This window comes from Parasteatoda tepidariorum, chromosome X1 (genome assembly GCF_043381705.1).
Source record: "Parasteatoda tepidariorum isolate YZ-2023 chromosome X1, CAS_Ptep_4.0, whole genome shotgun sequence".
NCBI lineage: Eukaryota > Metazoa > Arthropoda > Arachnida > Araneae > Theridiidae > Parasteatoda > Parasteatoda tepidariorum.
Window position 1 is genome coordinate 24,570,309 of NC_092214.1, and position 19,586 is coordinate 24,589,894.

Genomic DNA, 19,586 nt, shown 5'->3' on the forward strand with positions numbered 1-19,586 from the left:
CTAATTTTATTCAATATCATCAAATCAGACAAATGTAAACTAAAAATTAAAAGAAATAACTATTTTTGATAATACGTTTACAGATTAAAAATAATTATAAATTGGACTTTTAAATGATTAAAATGTAATTTTATTTAAAAGAAAAATAACACAAAATTGCCCATTTCACTACTTCAATTAGATTAAATTATAATGATGCTTTGTGATACATTGTTTTTATAAATTATATATTATTTATAATGTACGATTTTATAATGTATATTAATATTTTATAAATATTAAGAATGTAAATAATGTATATTATATATTGTATAAAGTATCGTGATTTAAAACATATGACAAAATGCATTTTCATGACAATTTGGGGGTTGTGTGATAATAGAAATGTTAACTTTTTTTCTTCAGAGAAATTTACATACAATAAAGTGTGCTCTTAATTCCGAAAAATTGCGTTAAGCATTTTAATCGACGTAAACAATGATGAAAAGAAAATTATTTTTTTAGTGGGTGGCAATAAGAGAGGAGGGAAAAGAAGATGGAGACTAGTAGTGGTCAGGTGCATAAAAGTGGTCAGTGTCCGTGATTGCGGGGGAGGAAGCTCGGAAAAGAAGAAAGCTAGGGAGAATCCCGTTCATACTCCCGCCATTGTTGTTGCTTAACCCTTTGGGCCCATTGCAATGCTCGCGCATCCAGAGAAAACGTGGACTAGAAGAAAAAGAAGTCCGCGTGTTTGTGTTGTTGTTGTGTGGATGTAAAAAGGGGTACTTACCATGATGAGGAAACCTGAATCGGGGTTGAGTTAGGAAGTTGGTGGGTTGTCTCAGGAAGTTCTTCAATTTTTGTAATGATATAACAGGCGTGGCACATGCAATACTAGTTCTTTCCATAGCCGTGGACGTACTAAGAAACGCAAGATGAGTAGGAAATTCGGGAGTAGTGCTGTCATGGCGAGAGGGAGAACTCAGCATTCGTCCGCTTTCAGCCGGCGTCGTGCATTCAAAAGAGGCTGCTGAGAGTGTGTGTGTGGATGTAGAGATGAATTCTCTGGTAGCCACCGCTCTCCGCACAGGGAGGGAGGGACAAGGGGATGGAGAAGGCCCTTTTGTCCGACGCTACTGCCTGCTGGTGTTAAAGGGTTGAGCCAATGATGGATTTTTTTTCTCTCACCGTCCGCTCCTTTACTGCTTCTCCGCCACTTACTACAACTGCCTCGACTATAAACCCACGTGGCAAACGCACTCACTGTTACAACCACTGCCATAGTAACGGTATTTTTGCTTCCTTCCCACTCTACATTCACAACACCCTCGCTCACACCCCCCTATCGATCAGTTTCATTTTCGTAAGCCCTTGCCCATTCCCTTTCCATTTAAATACAAATTCGTGCATATTTTTCGTTTCACTTATTTTCGAGTTTTAAAATTTTTTTTCCCTCCCTCCCTCCTTTATCATCCTCTGAATCATGAAAGAAATAAAATGACCATACGGGAATAGCGGTTCTCTGCGATAGTAGGGTTAATTGTTAAAACTAATTAGCTAATTAAAATTGTGAATTACACTTTTAAAAATCATTTTAAATGTTTTTCAGATGTTGTCAACGATTATTAGTCTTTGAGAAAGTGAAAATTTAATGAGTTTAAATTTTGAAAAGTTAATATTGTATAAATCAACGGTCAATTATAAGTTTCATCAATTTTGTTATAACTCGTCCTTGCAAATAATTAAAAATGTAACTCGACAATGTAAAATAACTTTAAAAAAATGTTGTTGTTTATTAACTGTTTAAATAAAATGAACGCAAATTTTTATCATTGTGCGAAACTCATGATTGGTGGTAAGAACGATGATGAAAACGACTGGTGTGCCTATACGCAGCTATAAAATAAAATAAAAAATCATAACTACGCTTTCTACTACATTAAAATGAATATTTTAATTATTTTGCGAGCATATTTGTTTTATTTTTAACATAATAAAACAATACGTCAAAATTTGCATCGTTAAAAAGGCATATAGAGTGATAACAGTACAGCACAATTAACTTATGTAATGCCTACTCAATAACAACTTGAAATAAATATATTTATTAATTTCATACATTATACGATCTGGATATTTCAAATTAATTGAAACAGAAGTTCGTATTAAAACAAAAATTTAAAATAAAAAACAAGCAATTACAAATGCATATTTAAATTGCTAAGTTAGTTGCGCTTATGGAGGTGAAAATTTTATAATATTAATTAATAAATTAAGTAATTATTGAAGAAGACGGGATCATTTACACAATTAAACTATTAAAAGATATCACTAAATAAAAAAAAATTCATTATATAATTTCAATTAATATTAAAAAAAGTGTTCTACATTCTAATAACGATATTTATAATTTAATAAAATCTTTAAATGTTATTAAAAGTTTTTGTAACAATAAATTTGCTTGTAAATGCAGACTTTGAAATAAATATTATTGAATAATGATCGAAATTTTTTTCCCTTTTATATGAAAATATGAAAAGTTCATTAAATGCAATATATTGAGAATGAAAATTAATTAGTGTTAATTTTTCATTATTTTTTTTTTATTTTTAATTTATTTATTTATTATTATTATTTCTTGCTGTCAGTGAAAAAAAATTTTTAATTTGAAAAAGCGCATAAATTCCATTATAAAAAATTTAATTCAAGCAAAAATGAAAAACAAAAAATCTTTTTTCAAAATTTAAATTAAAAAAACTAAAAGCACCAAAAACATTTTTAACACTATTTTTCTTTATCTCCTGCATTTTATACAAACAGATTTCTTAAAGCTTCACAAATCGAAGAATTAAAATGAATGCTAAAATTTATAATTATTCATTAACGTTAATATTAATGTTTTCTACATTAAGCAAAATAAGTCCTAATGCATACATTTTAGATCAAAACTGAAAGCGAATGTAAGCTCAATGCGAGAATTAATCTCAAGAAAAGGCCAACACAAACTTTCTAAATTTTGTAAAATAAGTCATTAACAGAATACGCAGCTAAGTAGAGGATGGATTTAATGAGAAGGAAAAAAACTTTATTCCCACCAATGCTAAACATTTTTTATGCATTAGAAGAGTGGAGTAAAAAAAAACAAATATCAACCGAATACTTTTTTTTTCGTTAGTTTTGATGCAAAGACAAATAAGTTTTTCACGAGAATTAAAATTAATGTTTTAACATTCAATCAAATTAAAGAAACCTTTTTTTTTAAAAAATGCCAATAAAAAATGTATTTGCATTAATGGTGACCAGTGTGAAATCAATGTTTAAAGGCGCTTTAATATTTTTTATATGAATTCATACATTACATAGTTTAAAATTACAACTTATAAATGAAAAATTTAATTAGAATCATTACAACATAGTTTTAAATTTTATAAAAATATATACAAAAACTTACTGTCTTTCAGACTTTTTTTAATAAAATGCTAAGTTAAATAAATGAAATAAGAAATTTTAAATTTCTTGTCTAACACTTTTCTTTAAAAAAAAAAATAATAACTATTTTTTTTTCTATATTAAAATTTTATTGAGTGGGATGCAACATAAATTATAAATGGTTTTAAAAATAATTTATGTTGCATCCCACTCAACTGCATGCTTTTGTGAAAATCCGTAAAAATTTGTAAAAAAATAACTTTTATACTATTCAATTTGCGTTACAAATTTCTTCCACAATCGATAATGTATTTATTTAATTTTGAGAATATATAACTACGACTGATTACGAGTTGGATTAATATTCATAAGTTTCAAGCACTAAAACACGATAATATATTTATGATCCTGAAATTTAATTCGTTAAAAAAAAGAAAGTTTTTTTTCTTCTATTTTATTTCAAACAATGTTATTGATGTCAAGATCAGGATATTTTTCTTAACTGCAATAAACAACAACCCGATTATCAGGTAATCTTCAACCTAGTTATAACTAGTTTATATGGGTTATCTTTCTAAATGAAATTAAAAAAAAAAAATAGTAATGCAATTAATAGTATACAAGAATGATTTTGTTTTGGATTTCAAATAACTTCATCCTTATCATCTGAGCAACTGACATTAAATGCAATGAATTCTAGCAAACACTATTTTTCAAAAGTAACGAAAAATTAACATGGGCCAATACAAGTTTCTATTCCTCTTTTAAGTCCTCGTAAAACCCGGGAAGTCAAGACGATTCTCTAAATTTTAGAAGGAAAGATCTGATGAGAATCAGCAAATCTTGAACAGTGAAAATGGCTGTTGAGGGGATAGTTCTTAAAAGCCGCCATTGGTCGTAAGTCCCTCAGAAAACATGCAGAAGAGGCATTGACCATCAACCAACCTATTCACAGCACGCGTAGGAAGGTCGAAGGTGAGTGGGTGGTGGGGGCGAGCAGGGTTGAAGAGGAGATAGCCCGCGCTACGCCACTGGGCAGCTGCGCGTGCAACTCAGTGGGGGCCACACTGTTTTCAAGCACGCATGAAAGTAAAGAGGGGAGGGGGGTGAACGCACGGCCATTCTAAACTCCGCTGCCAATTTTCAAATATCGATCTAAAAGGAGGGGAACCCTAAAACCTACGCCTAAGGGGAAAAATGAAGGGGGTGGGGAGAGAGTAGATAGTGGCTCGCTGCTAAGCCCAACTGAGCAGTACTGCACCCTCCTATGGGAAATGGACCATACCGAGTGATCAAAGGGTTCCTTCCCCCCCTGTCCGCCATGACAGTTGGACCAGAATAAATTATGAAGCTTTAAGTAGGAAAGATGCAGTTTTAAGCAAAGGATGGGATAGACCTGCGCAAATGAGAACCGGGAGTAAAATCTTGACCACTTCGTTTCGCTTTCGGACAACGGGGGGAAGAAATGGGGTGGTATCGAACGAAGAAGGGGATGAGGGAAAGCATGGTCGAAAAATGGTTGAAATGACCGATACCTACGTCATCCTCTCAAAAGAACGGTGTGCTAGATATTGAACGAAAATGAGATGAAGCCAAGAGTTTAGTCAGCGTGGATTATTTGGAAGTTTCACCAAGAAACAGCTATGCAAGAATTTTTAAGAACGTACTTTGATTGCATTAAGAATTCAAAGAGTAGCAAGGTAATGAGTTGAATTGCTAAACAAATTCAATCTCATACTAATCAATGAATGAAAAATTTGCAAAAGTAATGAGTTGAATCACTAGACAAATTCAATCTCATATGAATCAATGAACGAAAAATTTACAAAGGTAATGAGTTGAATCACTAGACAAATTCAATGTCATATCAATCAATGAACGAAATATTTGCAAAAGTAATGAGTTGAATCACTAGGCAAATTCAATCTCATATCAATCAATGAACGAAAAATTTGCAAAAGTAATGAGTTGAATCACTAGATAAATTCGATCTCTTATCAATCTATGAACGAAAAATTTGATCTCTTCCCCTCTCTAATAATACTTAAACTCTGGTAAAACTAAAAAGACAAAAATAAAATTTGGAATATAGTTTTTTAAAAAAAATAAAAATAAGAAATACTATTGCTTTATAAGTATATAATTGGAATCATTATTTTTAAAAAATGTATGTCACGTACATCATATTTTGCAGTTCTAAATTTTTTGCAAAAGTTCAATATATAAAATGGAGTGAATAATAAGTATATTATTACTTTAAAAACTAAATTACTTTAAAAATGTTCACAATACTGATATGGAAAAAATTAACATATATTATGACATAATTGTAACATAATGCAAAGAGCAATTTCTTAGCTGACAAAGATGTCAGCATTTATGAACAAGACAGTCAAGGGATTTTTTTTTTTAAAAAATGAAAATCAAAAAAGTCCGACATTAATCCGAATTGATTTAACTGTTTGATTAATATTTAAGTAAAAAAAAAAAATTTGAACTACTGTTGTATCACTAAACCTATTTAACGTACGCGTGAATAGATATTAAAAAAACTTATTTCAGTCATATTTATTTAATTGATTTGCTTCGAGAAAAATCAAACAAACAATTATTTGAAGGAAAAAAAAACAGAATTCATGATCTTTGTTTTGCATATTGTTAATTAAATTAATGCAACAGTTACGAGATATAAGTTATTTAATTTAGTATAAATAAATTCATGCGTACAACTTAAATATAAAATAAATAGCTTGGACAAGTACGTTTATTTTAAATTGTAAGGTGAATAGTTTACTAAACTTTACCGTTAAAGAAGTAAATTCCATTGAACTATTCATGACGAAAAAACTCAAAAACGATATTTCTTAGCGATAAATTCCAAAGGACTGAAAAGTTCAATCATTTGTTCTAGAAAACTTGTTTTATCTCCCCCTCTTCAAATAACATTTGAGTATTAAAAAAAATATATTTAAATGGTCATGAATTTTTCCGCATTTATTTTAGGTGAGGAAAAATATCAATAATATACAATTAAATAACATGAAAATTACAAAAATAGCGTCCAATATTAATAAGATGAAATTTTATTTAATTCCTCCATTTTTATACAAAAATGTTAATTCATCTAAGTAAAAGATTCTTTATCATTATTATTTAAAAAAAGGATTTACAAACAATTAATACATATCGATTAACGATCAATTTACACCTATAAATTATTTGAATAATCATGAATTTTATCTATATATATTTTATTCGGTGAAAAAAACTATCGTCAAAAGGAATACCATAACAAAATAAACTAAAAATTACGAATATTATTTCCAATCTTGAAGAAATAAAATTTTATCTAATTCTTTTTATGCTATACAAAAATGCTAATTCATTTAAGTAAAAGGTTCTTTTTAAATAATATGCAATAAAATAATATTCTGCTATGTCGCTAAAACAAACACTCTTTTGTGAAAGAAAGTCACTTGCTTCAGCGACATTTTACCAACTAATCTTTAACAATGTATGAAAATGCCAGACGCCAGTATACGAAACTTTCATTGTTTTATTTTTTTATTTTCTTTTTATTTCCACTAGTAAAATAAGCGCGCTAAATGAAGCACCTTCCTTCTGAGAACGGATCAAGTCACATAGCGATAACTCCACACGCTCAAACGATAGAGATAGCTATGATTGTCGTCTGCACGCACAGCACGGGGCGGAAGAAATATCAACAAAACGGTAGAAAGAAAAAAAAGTGCATAAAAAATTAATAAATAAAAACCACGTAGAAAAAAAAATTTAATACCTCTTACTTTTTTATTTTATTATTTTCCGCGCGAGTAACGTTTATTTTTTACAGAATAACTTTTTTCTACTAGTTTTTTTTTTTTTTTTTGATCAATTCTTTTTTTGTTCACTTTTTTATTGCTGTTTCTAAGCTCGGCGAAAATTTCGAGCGAATTTAAAAAGGGAATAAAAAAAAGTTCAACTCTATAAATGATTTTTTTTTTTTACGGTGTGTTTAATATTCGCATAATGGTCTCTTAACTACGCCAATTGATATTCAGATTTCTTATTTTGGCATCAGTGGCTTTGTAAATAAAATAATTTGCGCATTTACAAAGGAATATCGGGTAAAATAATGTTGGAATTACGGTAACATAACAGTAGTCTCCAATGGATTTTTTATTAAATAAATACATCAAGTTATTATTATCAATAAAGCGAAGATAGGAAATACTGCTTTAATTAAATTATTACCTATTTAAAATTTTATAAGAGGTTAATACAATTAAATTGGAATGCTCACTTTTAAATGAATTTATCATAATTTTTTTTCCATTCAATTTACCTATCATTTAAATATTTTAAGTAATATATTTTTATTGATACACAGAGTAAATATTTTAATTCGATAAGATTTAATAAATATAACTCGTTTCAATTCAAATAATTAAATGAAGCATAACTAGATTAAAAATACTTGTGGATGGTAAGCTTTTCATTAAAAATATAAGAGAAATAAATACGTTTGCGTAATTATAATGTGTCATGTGAAATTTCCTTCGGGAAAAATAAAATCATTTATTGAAAAATATGAGAAATTTGTTTCCATTTGGGGTAATTTTAATAACAAATATAACAATTTGAACGAATTTTTTTAAAATAATCTTTCAAACTTATATTAATCCAAAAAATATTTTAAATTGATTTGAAATAAATTCATTTATTTAACTCGCAAGATATGAAAGTAAAATAAAAAGTATGTTGCTATGCCTTTTCAATAAAACATTTTCGCTTAGAAAACAAATGGGAGTTGAAGAGAAACAAACGATGTATTGAATTTGAACATTTAAGGTATCACAAGGGAAAACTGATACTGTTCATAATTAAAATTGAATCTTCCAAAACTACCATTATAAGTTGAGATTAAAATTAAAAGCTATTAATTAGAATAGATTATTTTAAAGAAATTGCTAAATGATTAAGAGGCTTAATACAATTTGTAAGTTTTTTCTACTCCAGCACTCTATACAATTTTTCTGTAAGTTAAATTGCAAGAAAGAAGTTAATCTCAAAACATATTTCAAGAATAATTTATGAGCAGAGCTTTTAATACCTTACCACCAGAAAAATGAAGATCGGAGCAAAAAAGTATGGTCAAAATTAACAGAATATGGTAAAACTTACAATGTTTCTTGCTTTATGAAAAAATGAAAATCTGAGCAAAAAAGTATGGTCAAAACTAACAGAATATGGTAAAACTTACAATGTTTCTTGCTTTATGAAAAAATGAAGATCTGAGCAAAAAAGTATGGTCAAAACTAATATGTTAAAACTTGCAATGTTTCTTGCTTTATGAAAAAATGAAGATCTGAGCAAAAATGTATGGTCAAAACTAACAGAATATGTTTAAACTTGCAATGTTTCTTGCTTTATGAAAAAATGAAGATCTGATCAAAAAAGTATGGTCAAAACTAACAGAATATGGTAAAACTTGCAGTGTTTCTTGCTTTATGGAAACACCAAAAAACACGTTTTTTTTTTTTTTTTTAAATCAAAGTAAGTATTTCTTAACTTTGTTTCTCGCCGACTTTATTTCAATGTAAGTTATAAGTTAACATCAACCAAAATTTTTAAAACTATAAAAAATTCGCATTTGTAAAGGTACAAATACCTGGAAAAGGCTAAAATAATTTGGTAGCTTAACTCATACACATCAGAGCTGTTCCAACATTTTATAATGTAAGCTTAGAGGTAGCGGGTTCGAATGACACCGTAACCCTGGACGCTTTTATTTATTTATATTTATGTTTGGCATTAATTTATATGTATTTTTTATTGTTTTTCAGACTCGCGCAGGCTTGTGGGCTCATTACAAAGCTCGATTTTCATTCCCAGGTCAAGTCGGAATACAGATAACACAAGATAGAGGAAGGTATCAGCAAGATACATCCTGTACACGATGGGATTTGAATCCGTTACTTCTACCTTACAAGAGATGCAACTTTTAATATCTTTTCTCTAATTTGAGTATTAACTAGAGAAAAGTAACATTCAGCAACTTTTGTAATAAAATTCTTTATCGAAAGGTTTTTAATATGCCTGAAATCTATAAACTAAACACGAATAAAAAATTTTTTTAGTGAAATTACCGTAATGTTTAGTGACTTTTTTTCAGTAAAAAATACAAAACTGAAAAGTAAATTTAACCGAATAATTAGTTTTTATGCCATGTTCTACGGTTTTATTGTAAAATTACCAAATTTCACCATATGTACCAAATTTTATCATTGATTATAAAACCATATTTTATTGCTGATTTTACCAAAATCATTTCCAAAGTACCTTAGTAAAAATTACCGATATATTTGGTGTTCCCATAGAGTCAGAAACACGGTAAATTTTACCGTATTCTGGTAGTTTTGACCATACTTTTTTTTCTCACTGAATCATTAACGTAAATTTTAGTTTTTTTATTCACATTCAATACGTAATACAATCTTTCGACCAGTATTAAAATTCATTAAATAAATTTTCACCAAAAACTTTACTTTCTCAGAAAAATTGGTTGAACATTAATCAATATTGGTATCTTATGACATGATAGGGAATAAAATTTCTATTACTTAATAAAGTTGCTAAATTGAACTATTTTTCCACTCAATACGAACCAATGAGGTAGATTCGAGTTTAAGAAACACAATAATATGGTTCAACATCGAAAGGTATTAAGGTTGGATTAAATTTTGAACGACCTTAAACTAATCAAGATTAGTAAACGTAAAATAAATAAATGTTAAAGATCATTTGGGGGCTGTAAAAAATTAGTAAAAAAAAAATAAATAAATAGATTCATGAAAAAACATAATTTTAATACACATAAGGGAATGCTTTTGAAAAAAAAGCAATTAGTTTTATGTTTATTATTTTATTGAACAAAAAAAAAAGTTTTTGAGGCAATTAAGCACAGATTTTTCCTCCAATTGTGAAAGAAATCTCAGTATGGGACATGAAACTATAGTTTAACAATAATTTTTATTTCGTTGACGATAAACGAGCTAAATTGAAACTAAAATTAGTGAATGTACTAGGTTATTTTAAGTACACATTTTGGGCGATTACTAAATTTGTAGACAATGTTTTCATAAAAAAAAATATTATTAGGAATTTAAAGTAATAATGATTGCTTGCAATTAAAAAAATTCATCTGAAAATTGTATTTAAGTCATTTCTTTCTTCTTTTGTTAATGGAATAAATGTTTGCAATCAATATGGCTTACTTAAGTTGGAAAGAAACTTTATCATTACAACTATTGGTTATTTAATAAATTGTAAAATACAATGCTTCATACTTATTTTTCCCCGTATAAAACGATGCAATATTTATATTGATCGGCGCAGAGGAACAACAAGAAATGCTACTGAAGTATTTAAAATTATAAGTTCTTTCGAGTTAACGTTCGTATCAAAGCTTAATTCTTAGTAGATTTCAGATATAACAAACTTGTTTCTTTTCGAGATTTGTCAATAAACAAAATGTTGTATTAACAAAAACTCCATTGAGTTTCGCAAATACTGCATTTAAAACTACTAAAAACCGAATTGGATTCGAACTTTTTTTTCAAAAAAAAAAAAAAAAAAAAAAAAAAAAAAAAAAAAAAAAAAAANAAAAAAAAAAAAAAAAAAAAAAAAAAAAAAAGACACAAAAAATTTATTATCAAATTTTATGAAGAAAATAAAAGCGTAGAAGCGCATGGAAAATGATATTTTTATGTAAAACAGTGATATTTTATTGATCACGCGCTCTTTAGCTTCGTCTGATTCGAAGCTTAGAGATTTGTGTATAAAAAATTATAACACTAGTAATAAAATTGGTGTTAGCAGGTGTTTTAAGTAATAATGAAATCGCAAGAAAAGAAAAAGAATTGCCCTAAATGTGTCTGCCATAAAAAGCAAACACGCAGGGAATTGATGACTATGTTATAGCCAATTCTGAGTTTAAGATCTAGTTGTATATGAATTAAAAATTTCAATTCAAAATTCAAATTTCATTAGTTCCTATAATAGGTTAAATCCTTTTTAGTAGCAAATGAGAATTTAAAATATACTTTTGTAAAAGCATTATTCGTTTCTTTTTATCTAGAGCTGAATATTTTGTAAAAGATACATTGTTATTCATAATAATTTAGCGTGAAAACTATAATTAAAGAAAAAAAATTTGTTCTTAAGATAAAATTTTTAATTTTCGTTCAACACAAAGTTGAAAAAAAGAAAGTGAAGTTTTAACATACGTTAGGTAATTTGTGTAAAAATAGCTGTTTCATTTAAGTTACTATTGAAAAAGAATCATAATAATTTAGACAAATTATTACTTTTCCATAGGACGTAATCAAAATAACGTACATAAATATTCATAAAGAAGTTTTTTTAAAAAAAAACGAAAAAACATAAAAAATAGTTTATAAAAAATTTAAACTGAAAAAACGTAAGAATTTTTTTTTTTTAAAAAAAACTCAATTTTTTTTTTTTTTTTTTTTTTTTTTATTAATTAAAAGTGCAAAAACAACAACATATAATCTCTCGTAAAAAAGTAAGAAGAAAAAAACGCTTTTAAAATGTTGAATAATTATGTTGAATATTATTTATGTTGAATATTTAAAAGTGTAGCAGTGGTCATTTTAAAACTGTCCATGAAGAGCCGATATCTAACGAAAAATCTAATACAGAGGGAGCCAGAAGTAAGGGACGCATCTTTCCTGCTGGACTTTAGGAACCCTCCCAACCAACTCTAACAAGGGTCATGCAGTTGCCAAGGTAACCACCGGCTTACCCCTCCAAAACTCCCCTTCTTCTTCCGCATCGGAGGAGGTTGGGGGTAAAATAAGGGAGGCAGCACTCATGTCCATCATCAGGGGTCCATTCCGACATTGATTTTAATTATTCACAAATCCATTGCTGTTCTCTTATTATTTGAATACAATGCAATGAAATGAGCCTTTTGTTTACATTAGCTTTATGATCATTAGATAGATATAGTAATCACATGGGATAAATTAGGTGGGTGTATTATTAAAAGATTAACCATTCATTCTTTAGTAGTTGAAAAGTGATGTAAGGATGAGAGGATAAACGTTATTTCATTTTCATGGTCGGAATCTTAAGTTTATTTTAAATATTAAGCAAACTGTGATAAATATTTTAATTTATAGGTTGTCAGCTTCTCAACAAACAAAAATTAAAATAAAAAATATCTGGTCAATAACTATGTGCATCTTTTTCAATTACACAATCTTAAAAAATGTAAGTCATAGTCTCAATTATGCTTTATAATTTTTTTAAACTTAGGCTAACAAATTGTATTAGGACTCAAAAATATTTTGCAAATAATAAAATAAATAAATCACTTATCTTTTTTATTTAAATAGATAAATTTATGCAAACGAAGATCAAAACGGAATTAATTGATTATAAAGGTTGCGAACTTGTATTTAGCAAATTTACAACGGACTTTCTATATTATAATGATGTGAAAAGTTCTATCATAATAGGGGTAGCGGTTCATAAATGTTATAAATAGGCGAGTATTTTCTTACATTGTCTACCGCTAATTGAAAGTAGAAGCCTTATATTACTAATATTTCACTGTTCTTCAAAAATAAAAACGAAGAAAAAATTAACTGAGTTCAGTTTTTATGCTTTCGAAAAAAAAGGTATTCTTTGCCTATTATATGGTTAAAGCTTTATTGCAATTTTAGTTTAAAAAAAATCCTTTATCACTGAAAACTATTGCTTGGTTCCATGCAATGGTCTGGAAAACTTCTTTAAACAAAACACTTATAAATAAAAAAAGCAACTATATTAAATCACTTATGAGTTTAATACACAATTTTTTTCATAGAAACGTTAAGAAAAGTGAATATGGAATGTTGCATAGTTTTAATTTCTCATTTAAATAAATTAAGCCTGAAACAGATCTTTAAAGATACCCGTAATGATATTTTTTTAAATACTTCCCAATTTATTCACTCGGTTAGGTTTAGTTATTCTTATTAATTTAATTATACCTTTTATATTTTTATTACACTACCCTCTTTACTCTCTTCCACAGTAACAAAATCATTATTTAGGTAAATTTAACAACTTTTAAGCACTGTCATTCGCGTATTCAATTTTTTCAACAATTTCTATTTTTTCAACCCAATTCTCTTTTTTTCTTCCCCCTTCTTCGCAAACTTGTCCCCGTAATGATATAATTCCCAACTCCCGTTATTAACGGACGGTCTTTTTTATTATTATAATTCTTTTTTTTTCCTCGAAGGAATAGAAAAAAAAGAGAAGGCAGACAGTATTTACGTTCCACGTGTAACGTAATTAGGAAGCAGCCCCTTTTTGATAATCGAGATAGTGTGCCCGTAGCTTCTTGCAAAGAAGGGGGGAAGGAGGGAAGAAATATTCGACAATTTTAATTAACTCCCCAATTACTGCTATCCCAACTTCTGTAGAAAGAGCGAAGAAATTTTTCTTGCGAATTAAGAGCAAATACAGCGGGACCTCTTCTTTAGGAAGATTTTAATTTTCCCCAGTATACACGTGTGTGTGTATGGTTGTATTATTCAATAGGCAAATGGAAAACAAGCAAAGCTTCTGTTTTTTATTTTTTTAATAATGTTCACTTATGAATGCTTATTTGAATATAGAAGCTAGGCGCTTATTTCTTTTAATTGCGCTCTTCCCTATTTATCGGCTCTGTTTGTGTTCCTATAGAAGCTTATAGTTATAACCTAAAGGGAATTCTTTTATGTTTGTAATTAAAACGAAGAAATCAAAGCAAATAGATATAATTGCGGCTGAAGATTTCCTACTTTGAATGAAGTATAAAGGCAGGAGGGAAAAAAGGTAGCAGTTTTATTATTCCGCCCCCCTCTAAATAATTACTTTTTAATTTTAAGGGGTATGTGATACTCCGAAATTGCGAGCGAAGATACGAACCAAATCATTTTCATGCTTCAATGAGATTCAGTGATTATTCTAAAAAATGTGTCTAAATAGTAGATAGGCTGATCTTGAAAATCGTTTGATGATGGAGAATCGTATGCGAAAATAAATAATTAATTCGAAAAATTAGAAACAGATTCCTTTCGAAAACGTAAATTAATGTTTCTGTGTAAACACGTTTTTAATTATTTAAATTATTCAATCAATTTTGCGTTTCATCGTAGTATGAGAATTAAAAAAAATTAAATTGAAGTGTGATGTTTTAAAAAATAATGATTTAGTATTATTAAATTTCGTGTAGAATGGTGTTTTGAGTATTTGATGTTTGATAATTTCAAATATTCATTAAAGAAAACAAGATGTAAATTATTATTATGTATCGTTTTTTGTTTTTATTTTTATGAATCGATGATAACAAGATATGTTTGATGAAATTATTTAGTTTTCAATTTTTAAACAAATTCAAAGAAATATTTGACTGCTGAAGAGTTTCGTGAGATAAAGCACATGTTAAAAACTTTCATAATTTATGACTAATTAATATGTTTTCGAAATGTTTTAAAATTTTAGAAGCGCTAGTATCTATTTATTATTTCTTAGTACTATCAAGCCTATAAAGTAAAAGTTTAGGAAACAACAACATAATTGGATAAAATACTACAATAATTTTCATTAGTTATTTTATAAAAACACAACTTATCATGAAACAAATACATATTTTATAAAATATTTCTCTTGAGTTGGACTGATATTTAAATGAATACGTTTAAAAATTTTAAACTGGTATTTTTATTTGTTTTATTTCCTAGTTCATTATCATTATTTTTTCTTAATATTAAATACATGACAGTTGATTAATTACAGAAAAAAGTTTCTGATAACCAAAATAATGATAAAAATATAAAAACGTTTAAGCAAGATCATTTATTATCATTATTCATTTATTAAACTTTTTCTTTGAAATTTTTACCTCAATTCAATTTCATCAAAAATTTAACATTTTGAACTGAAAAAATGTAATCAAAAATGTAAAAATGTTTTGAAAAAATGTAAAAATGTTTTGAAAAAATTGTAATCTAATTTTATGTCAATGACGTAAGTGGAATTATTTGTCATATTATTATTAATAATAGTTTACTGTACATAATTTTATAAAAGGAATTGAATTTAATAAAAAATATTGTATGAAAAAGTTTCGTTGATTGTAATCTACAAATTTAATCAAGTAATTACTTTAAAACTCATATAATCTGAATATAAAACATTAAAAATATGATTTTACTATCGATTTCATAGCTGGTTGGAAGTTTTCAGCTGATTTCTATTATTAAAGACTCCTCAAAGTTAGGCTTAGTTATAATTTGTCTTCTATACAATGCGTGAAAATAAGTATCAGCAATAAGTATTTTGCTAGCATTAAAATTTTGCAGTAAAAAGCAGAAATGGTAATCGTAAAAAAGGTGTTTCCAAGTAACAGTTTAAAACCAGCTGTAAATATGCTCTCTGTTTGTATAGACAACAATGGTTTGCTCTTTGTTAACTAGTTTTACAATCAAAACTACAGCTTGTTAAAAAGTTAACCATAAATTGAGCGAATAACGTGTAAAAATATTTAAATAAGCGTATTAAAAATTTAATAATTATTTTCCAAGACGACAGCTGGAACTTCTTCCATAATTCTAGTAAATTTAAACAAGCTCTGTAAAGAACAGAATTTTTAATTTTGAGAATTCATGATATTTATTTTTCTATTCAAAATAAGGCAGTTAAAAAGCGTTTTTACAATAAAATATGTAAGTAACCTATAATAGAATTGCTATAAAAATGTATACACTGTTGCATACATTTTAATAAAAAAGTTTTTCTTTAAATAAAATTTTATTAATTACCGAAACGATTAATTTGTTTTCGCTATATACTGAATTAAAAAAAAAATAAAAGAAAATATTTCCATTTGTTTTATTAAAAAAATTAATGAATAAATAAATTTCAAGAAAATCAACAAGAAATCTGTAATATTTTATAATTTAAATTGTTTAGTGAAAGAAAGTTTAAAAACATCAAAAGAAAAATATTAAAAAACGTAAGCCAAAACTTAAGTTTTCCGCACTTAACCCTTTGGTTACTTATTAAAGCATATATCTGTTCGCAAGATGGCGCCACCTATGGAGGTCACTCATTTGTCTCCTTGCAATTGTTAATTTTGTAACATTTTCGAAATAAATCAACGAATTAACATTCAAAACTTTAGAAGATAAATAATTAAATCTATATAGATACTATTCATATGGAATTCATAAGAAGCATCCTTAAAAAGTCATAAGTATTTATTTCTGAAAATGATATCATTAAACTTAATTAGATTTTCATAAAAAAAAATAAATATCATCTCAACTATTTTGGAAATGTAATAAAACAAAAAGGAATCTAAATATTTATTTGAAACATATATAAATAAAAATTTCATATCTATCCATAAAAATTTAATTTACACAAAAAACACACGCCTTATAAATTTGATAAGATTTTTTTTCTTTTTCTTCATGGTAACTTTTTTCATTGACAAAAAAAAAATGTTTTAAGAAAAAAGGTGTAACGAATTTTACTATTTCATTTGAGTTTATTTTTAGCTTTAAATGAGCCTAAAAAAAATGTTTTGAGTTGATTTTTCTATAAGGCATTTTAAATATGCAGATAATTTTAATCGAATTCAAAGATTAAATTAAATACACAGTTATTAAGAATTAACTAACCATTAGCAACAAACACGTGATAAAAATTATTCTAAAATTAGTGTGCTAAATAAACAAAATTATTTGCTTTAGATATATTATTATTATTTTAAAACTCTATTCTTTCCTAAAATTAGAGGGAAAAATTAAAGAAGTGTCGAAAAAAGTCTGCTAAAAAAATTAATGTAATGATTTTTTTCGAAAAAATGTTCGTATTTCAAAAAAATATCGCCTTCATCGTTAATTAAACACAACGCCAACAAATTTTATTAACAACAATCGTTAATTATACGCGTAATCTTAATAATAATTTTGTAAATAATTTTCAGAAAATCGACACTTCTTGAAAAGCTCTTTTTAAAATCAATTTAAAAACAAAAATTAATATTAATCACGCTCCAAAACATAAAAGACGCGAAAAAGTTAAATTACAAAAAATAAAAAGAAAGCCTCTTAGAGACATTTAATAACAAACGGTAGGATTATTATAGCGTAATAGACAGTCAAATGAAGTCCCAGGGGGAAAAAAGCAGTAAAAAAATAAAATAATAAGTTAAAACAAATAAAAGCGGGCGCACCCCTCACGGAAACAAAAGTGAAAATGGAAAACAAAAGCGCCAGGGGTAGCCACAAGAAAGAAAAAGAATCTCTAAAAGTTAGGAGCATCACTTCCTAGTGTGACGTCACAAGCCCTCCAATAAATCGGCTCGGGTCACGTGGTTGCAAAGCGATGACGAAACACAGTGTTTGCAAACAACAGACGATTCCTGCTCTTTCGCGGGGAGAGAGAAAAAGAAGAGGAGAGACGGTGACGTTTCTCTTAAAGGAATGTGGTGTCCCATCGATTGGATAGAAGGGGGTGGGGAACAAATCGTTTTACGATTGCGGAGAAAATTTAGTTTTTTTTTTCTTCCTTTTATTATTTCATTATTTATCTCGTCCCGTTTTTTATCATTTTTTTTTCTCCCCACCCCATGCTCCGTTTCAATTCAATGGCTAAAGCTTCTGATATATTTTTTTAATCTTTTCCCCTTTTTTTTTTGGCTTCTTCATCCTTATGTGTAAGTTTATTTTTTCTTCTTTTCGTTCGTTCCTTTTTGGGTGTCCATTTCTCAAAGTGTCTACCATTTTAGAGTCTCATTTTGTTGCTTGATTAAGTGAATTAGAAGGGATGGGGTAAAAGATCTTTTGGTATCCAATAAAACGGCAGTTAGCATCCAATAAAAAGAAGAAAATATATGACTTAAAAAGAGATTGAACACTGCTGCCGTAGCTAGAATAAACACTTTACCGAAACCACCTCCAATAAAAGTAGTTTTTTAAAACGTCTAAAGGGGTTTTGCGAAACGAAGTAAAATGTTTTTAGTGACGCTGTGTTTATTTTTTAAAACTTTTTTTTTTCTTATGTTTTCTTGGATTTCAAACTCATTATAGAAAAGAAAAACTATTTAAATTTTAAGACTAGGAAAATACGTTTGAACTATTTTTTCAAGAGTTTATTTGAACTTGCCTACAGTGGAATGCTTTTGTTGACTAAAAAACTGTTTTGTATGTTTATTAAAGTTTTAATGCCTTTTGATAGAATTCATGAAACTTTGCTACTTTATGTATATGAATACTATGTATAAAAGTTGAAAGTTTTTTTAATCTATTGAGCAATTTTACATCATTTTGGTTTTTGTAGCATTATAATATTTTGAAATTTTTCATTTTAACGTTTAAGAAACATTAAAAGATTATTTTTAAAAAAAAGTATAATAAAATCAAGAAAATAGCGTAGTTAAAAAAATAGTCAATAAATAAATATTTTTTATTTAAAACCTATTACGTTTTACAAAAACTAATTTAAATTTTAAGAATTGAAATAATAAGTGTAATAAGTGTTCCATTCTAAAAATATTTTGAAGAATTCGTTTGTGACGAGCTTTGGTAAACTCTTATAGAGAAATAAATGATTAAAGTTGTTTATTTGGAATCATGGAAATTTAACAATGTTTGTTGTTCTTGCTTTCTTTTGAAGCCTTATTAATCAATTTTTTTTTTCATTTCATCTTAGATTTGGTAACTGCATATACAAAAAATAAAATCTCATACAGAGAGAACTATTCTTTTTTTTTATACATTTATAAGATTAATGAGCAAAACAAAATTATGATTTCTAACAACTCTAATTATGTCTAATATCTTCATGATATAAAATATCATCCTTCATTCCGTGATAAGACAATCGTGTTAGTATTGCCTCATTACCATTAAAAATAATTTTAAAAAATTACTGCGTATGCATATACTATTTTGCTGTTTGCTGTATGTACTATTTTGAAGTTATAACTTAAGTACCGACGAATACCATTTAATCTAAATAAGTTTTATAACTTGATTTAGGTTCAAAGTATAACCTCTTAATACATTTTTGTTTTTTAAATATCTGAAACGTTTAAGATTTAAAGACTT

The 19,586-nt window shown here is 27.4% G+C and overlaps 1 protein-coding gene across 10 annotated transcripts in view; it reads right to left on the reverse strand.

Moving 5' to 3' along the window:
• The window catches only part of LOC107449700 (zinc finger protein rotund), a 558,914-nt gene that overhangs the window by 180,512 nt on the left and 358,816 nt on the right, over positions 1-19,586 (reverse strand). For 2 of the 10 annotated variants that reach the window (XM_071187676.1, XM_071187675.1), the window contains exon 1: positions 770-1,101. The exons of 7 other annotated variants lie outside the window; for them this stretch is intronic. In XM_071187676.1, coding sequence (XP_071043777.1) covers positions 770-968 — 199 coding nt within the window. In that variant the 5' untranslated portion in view covers positions 969-1,101. Of the gene's footprint in view, positions 1-769; positions 1,232-19,586 lie in introns of those variants that run through there. One more of the 10 variants, XM_016065309.3, reaches the window with a different exon arrangement.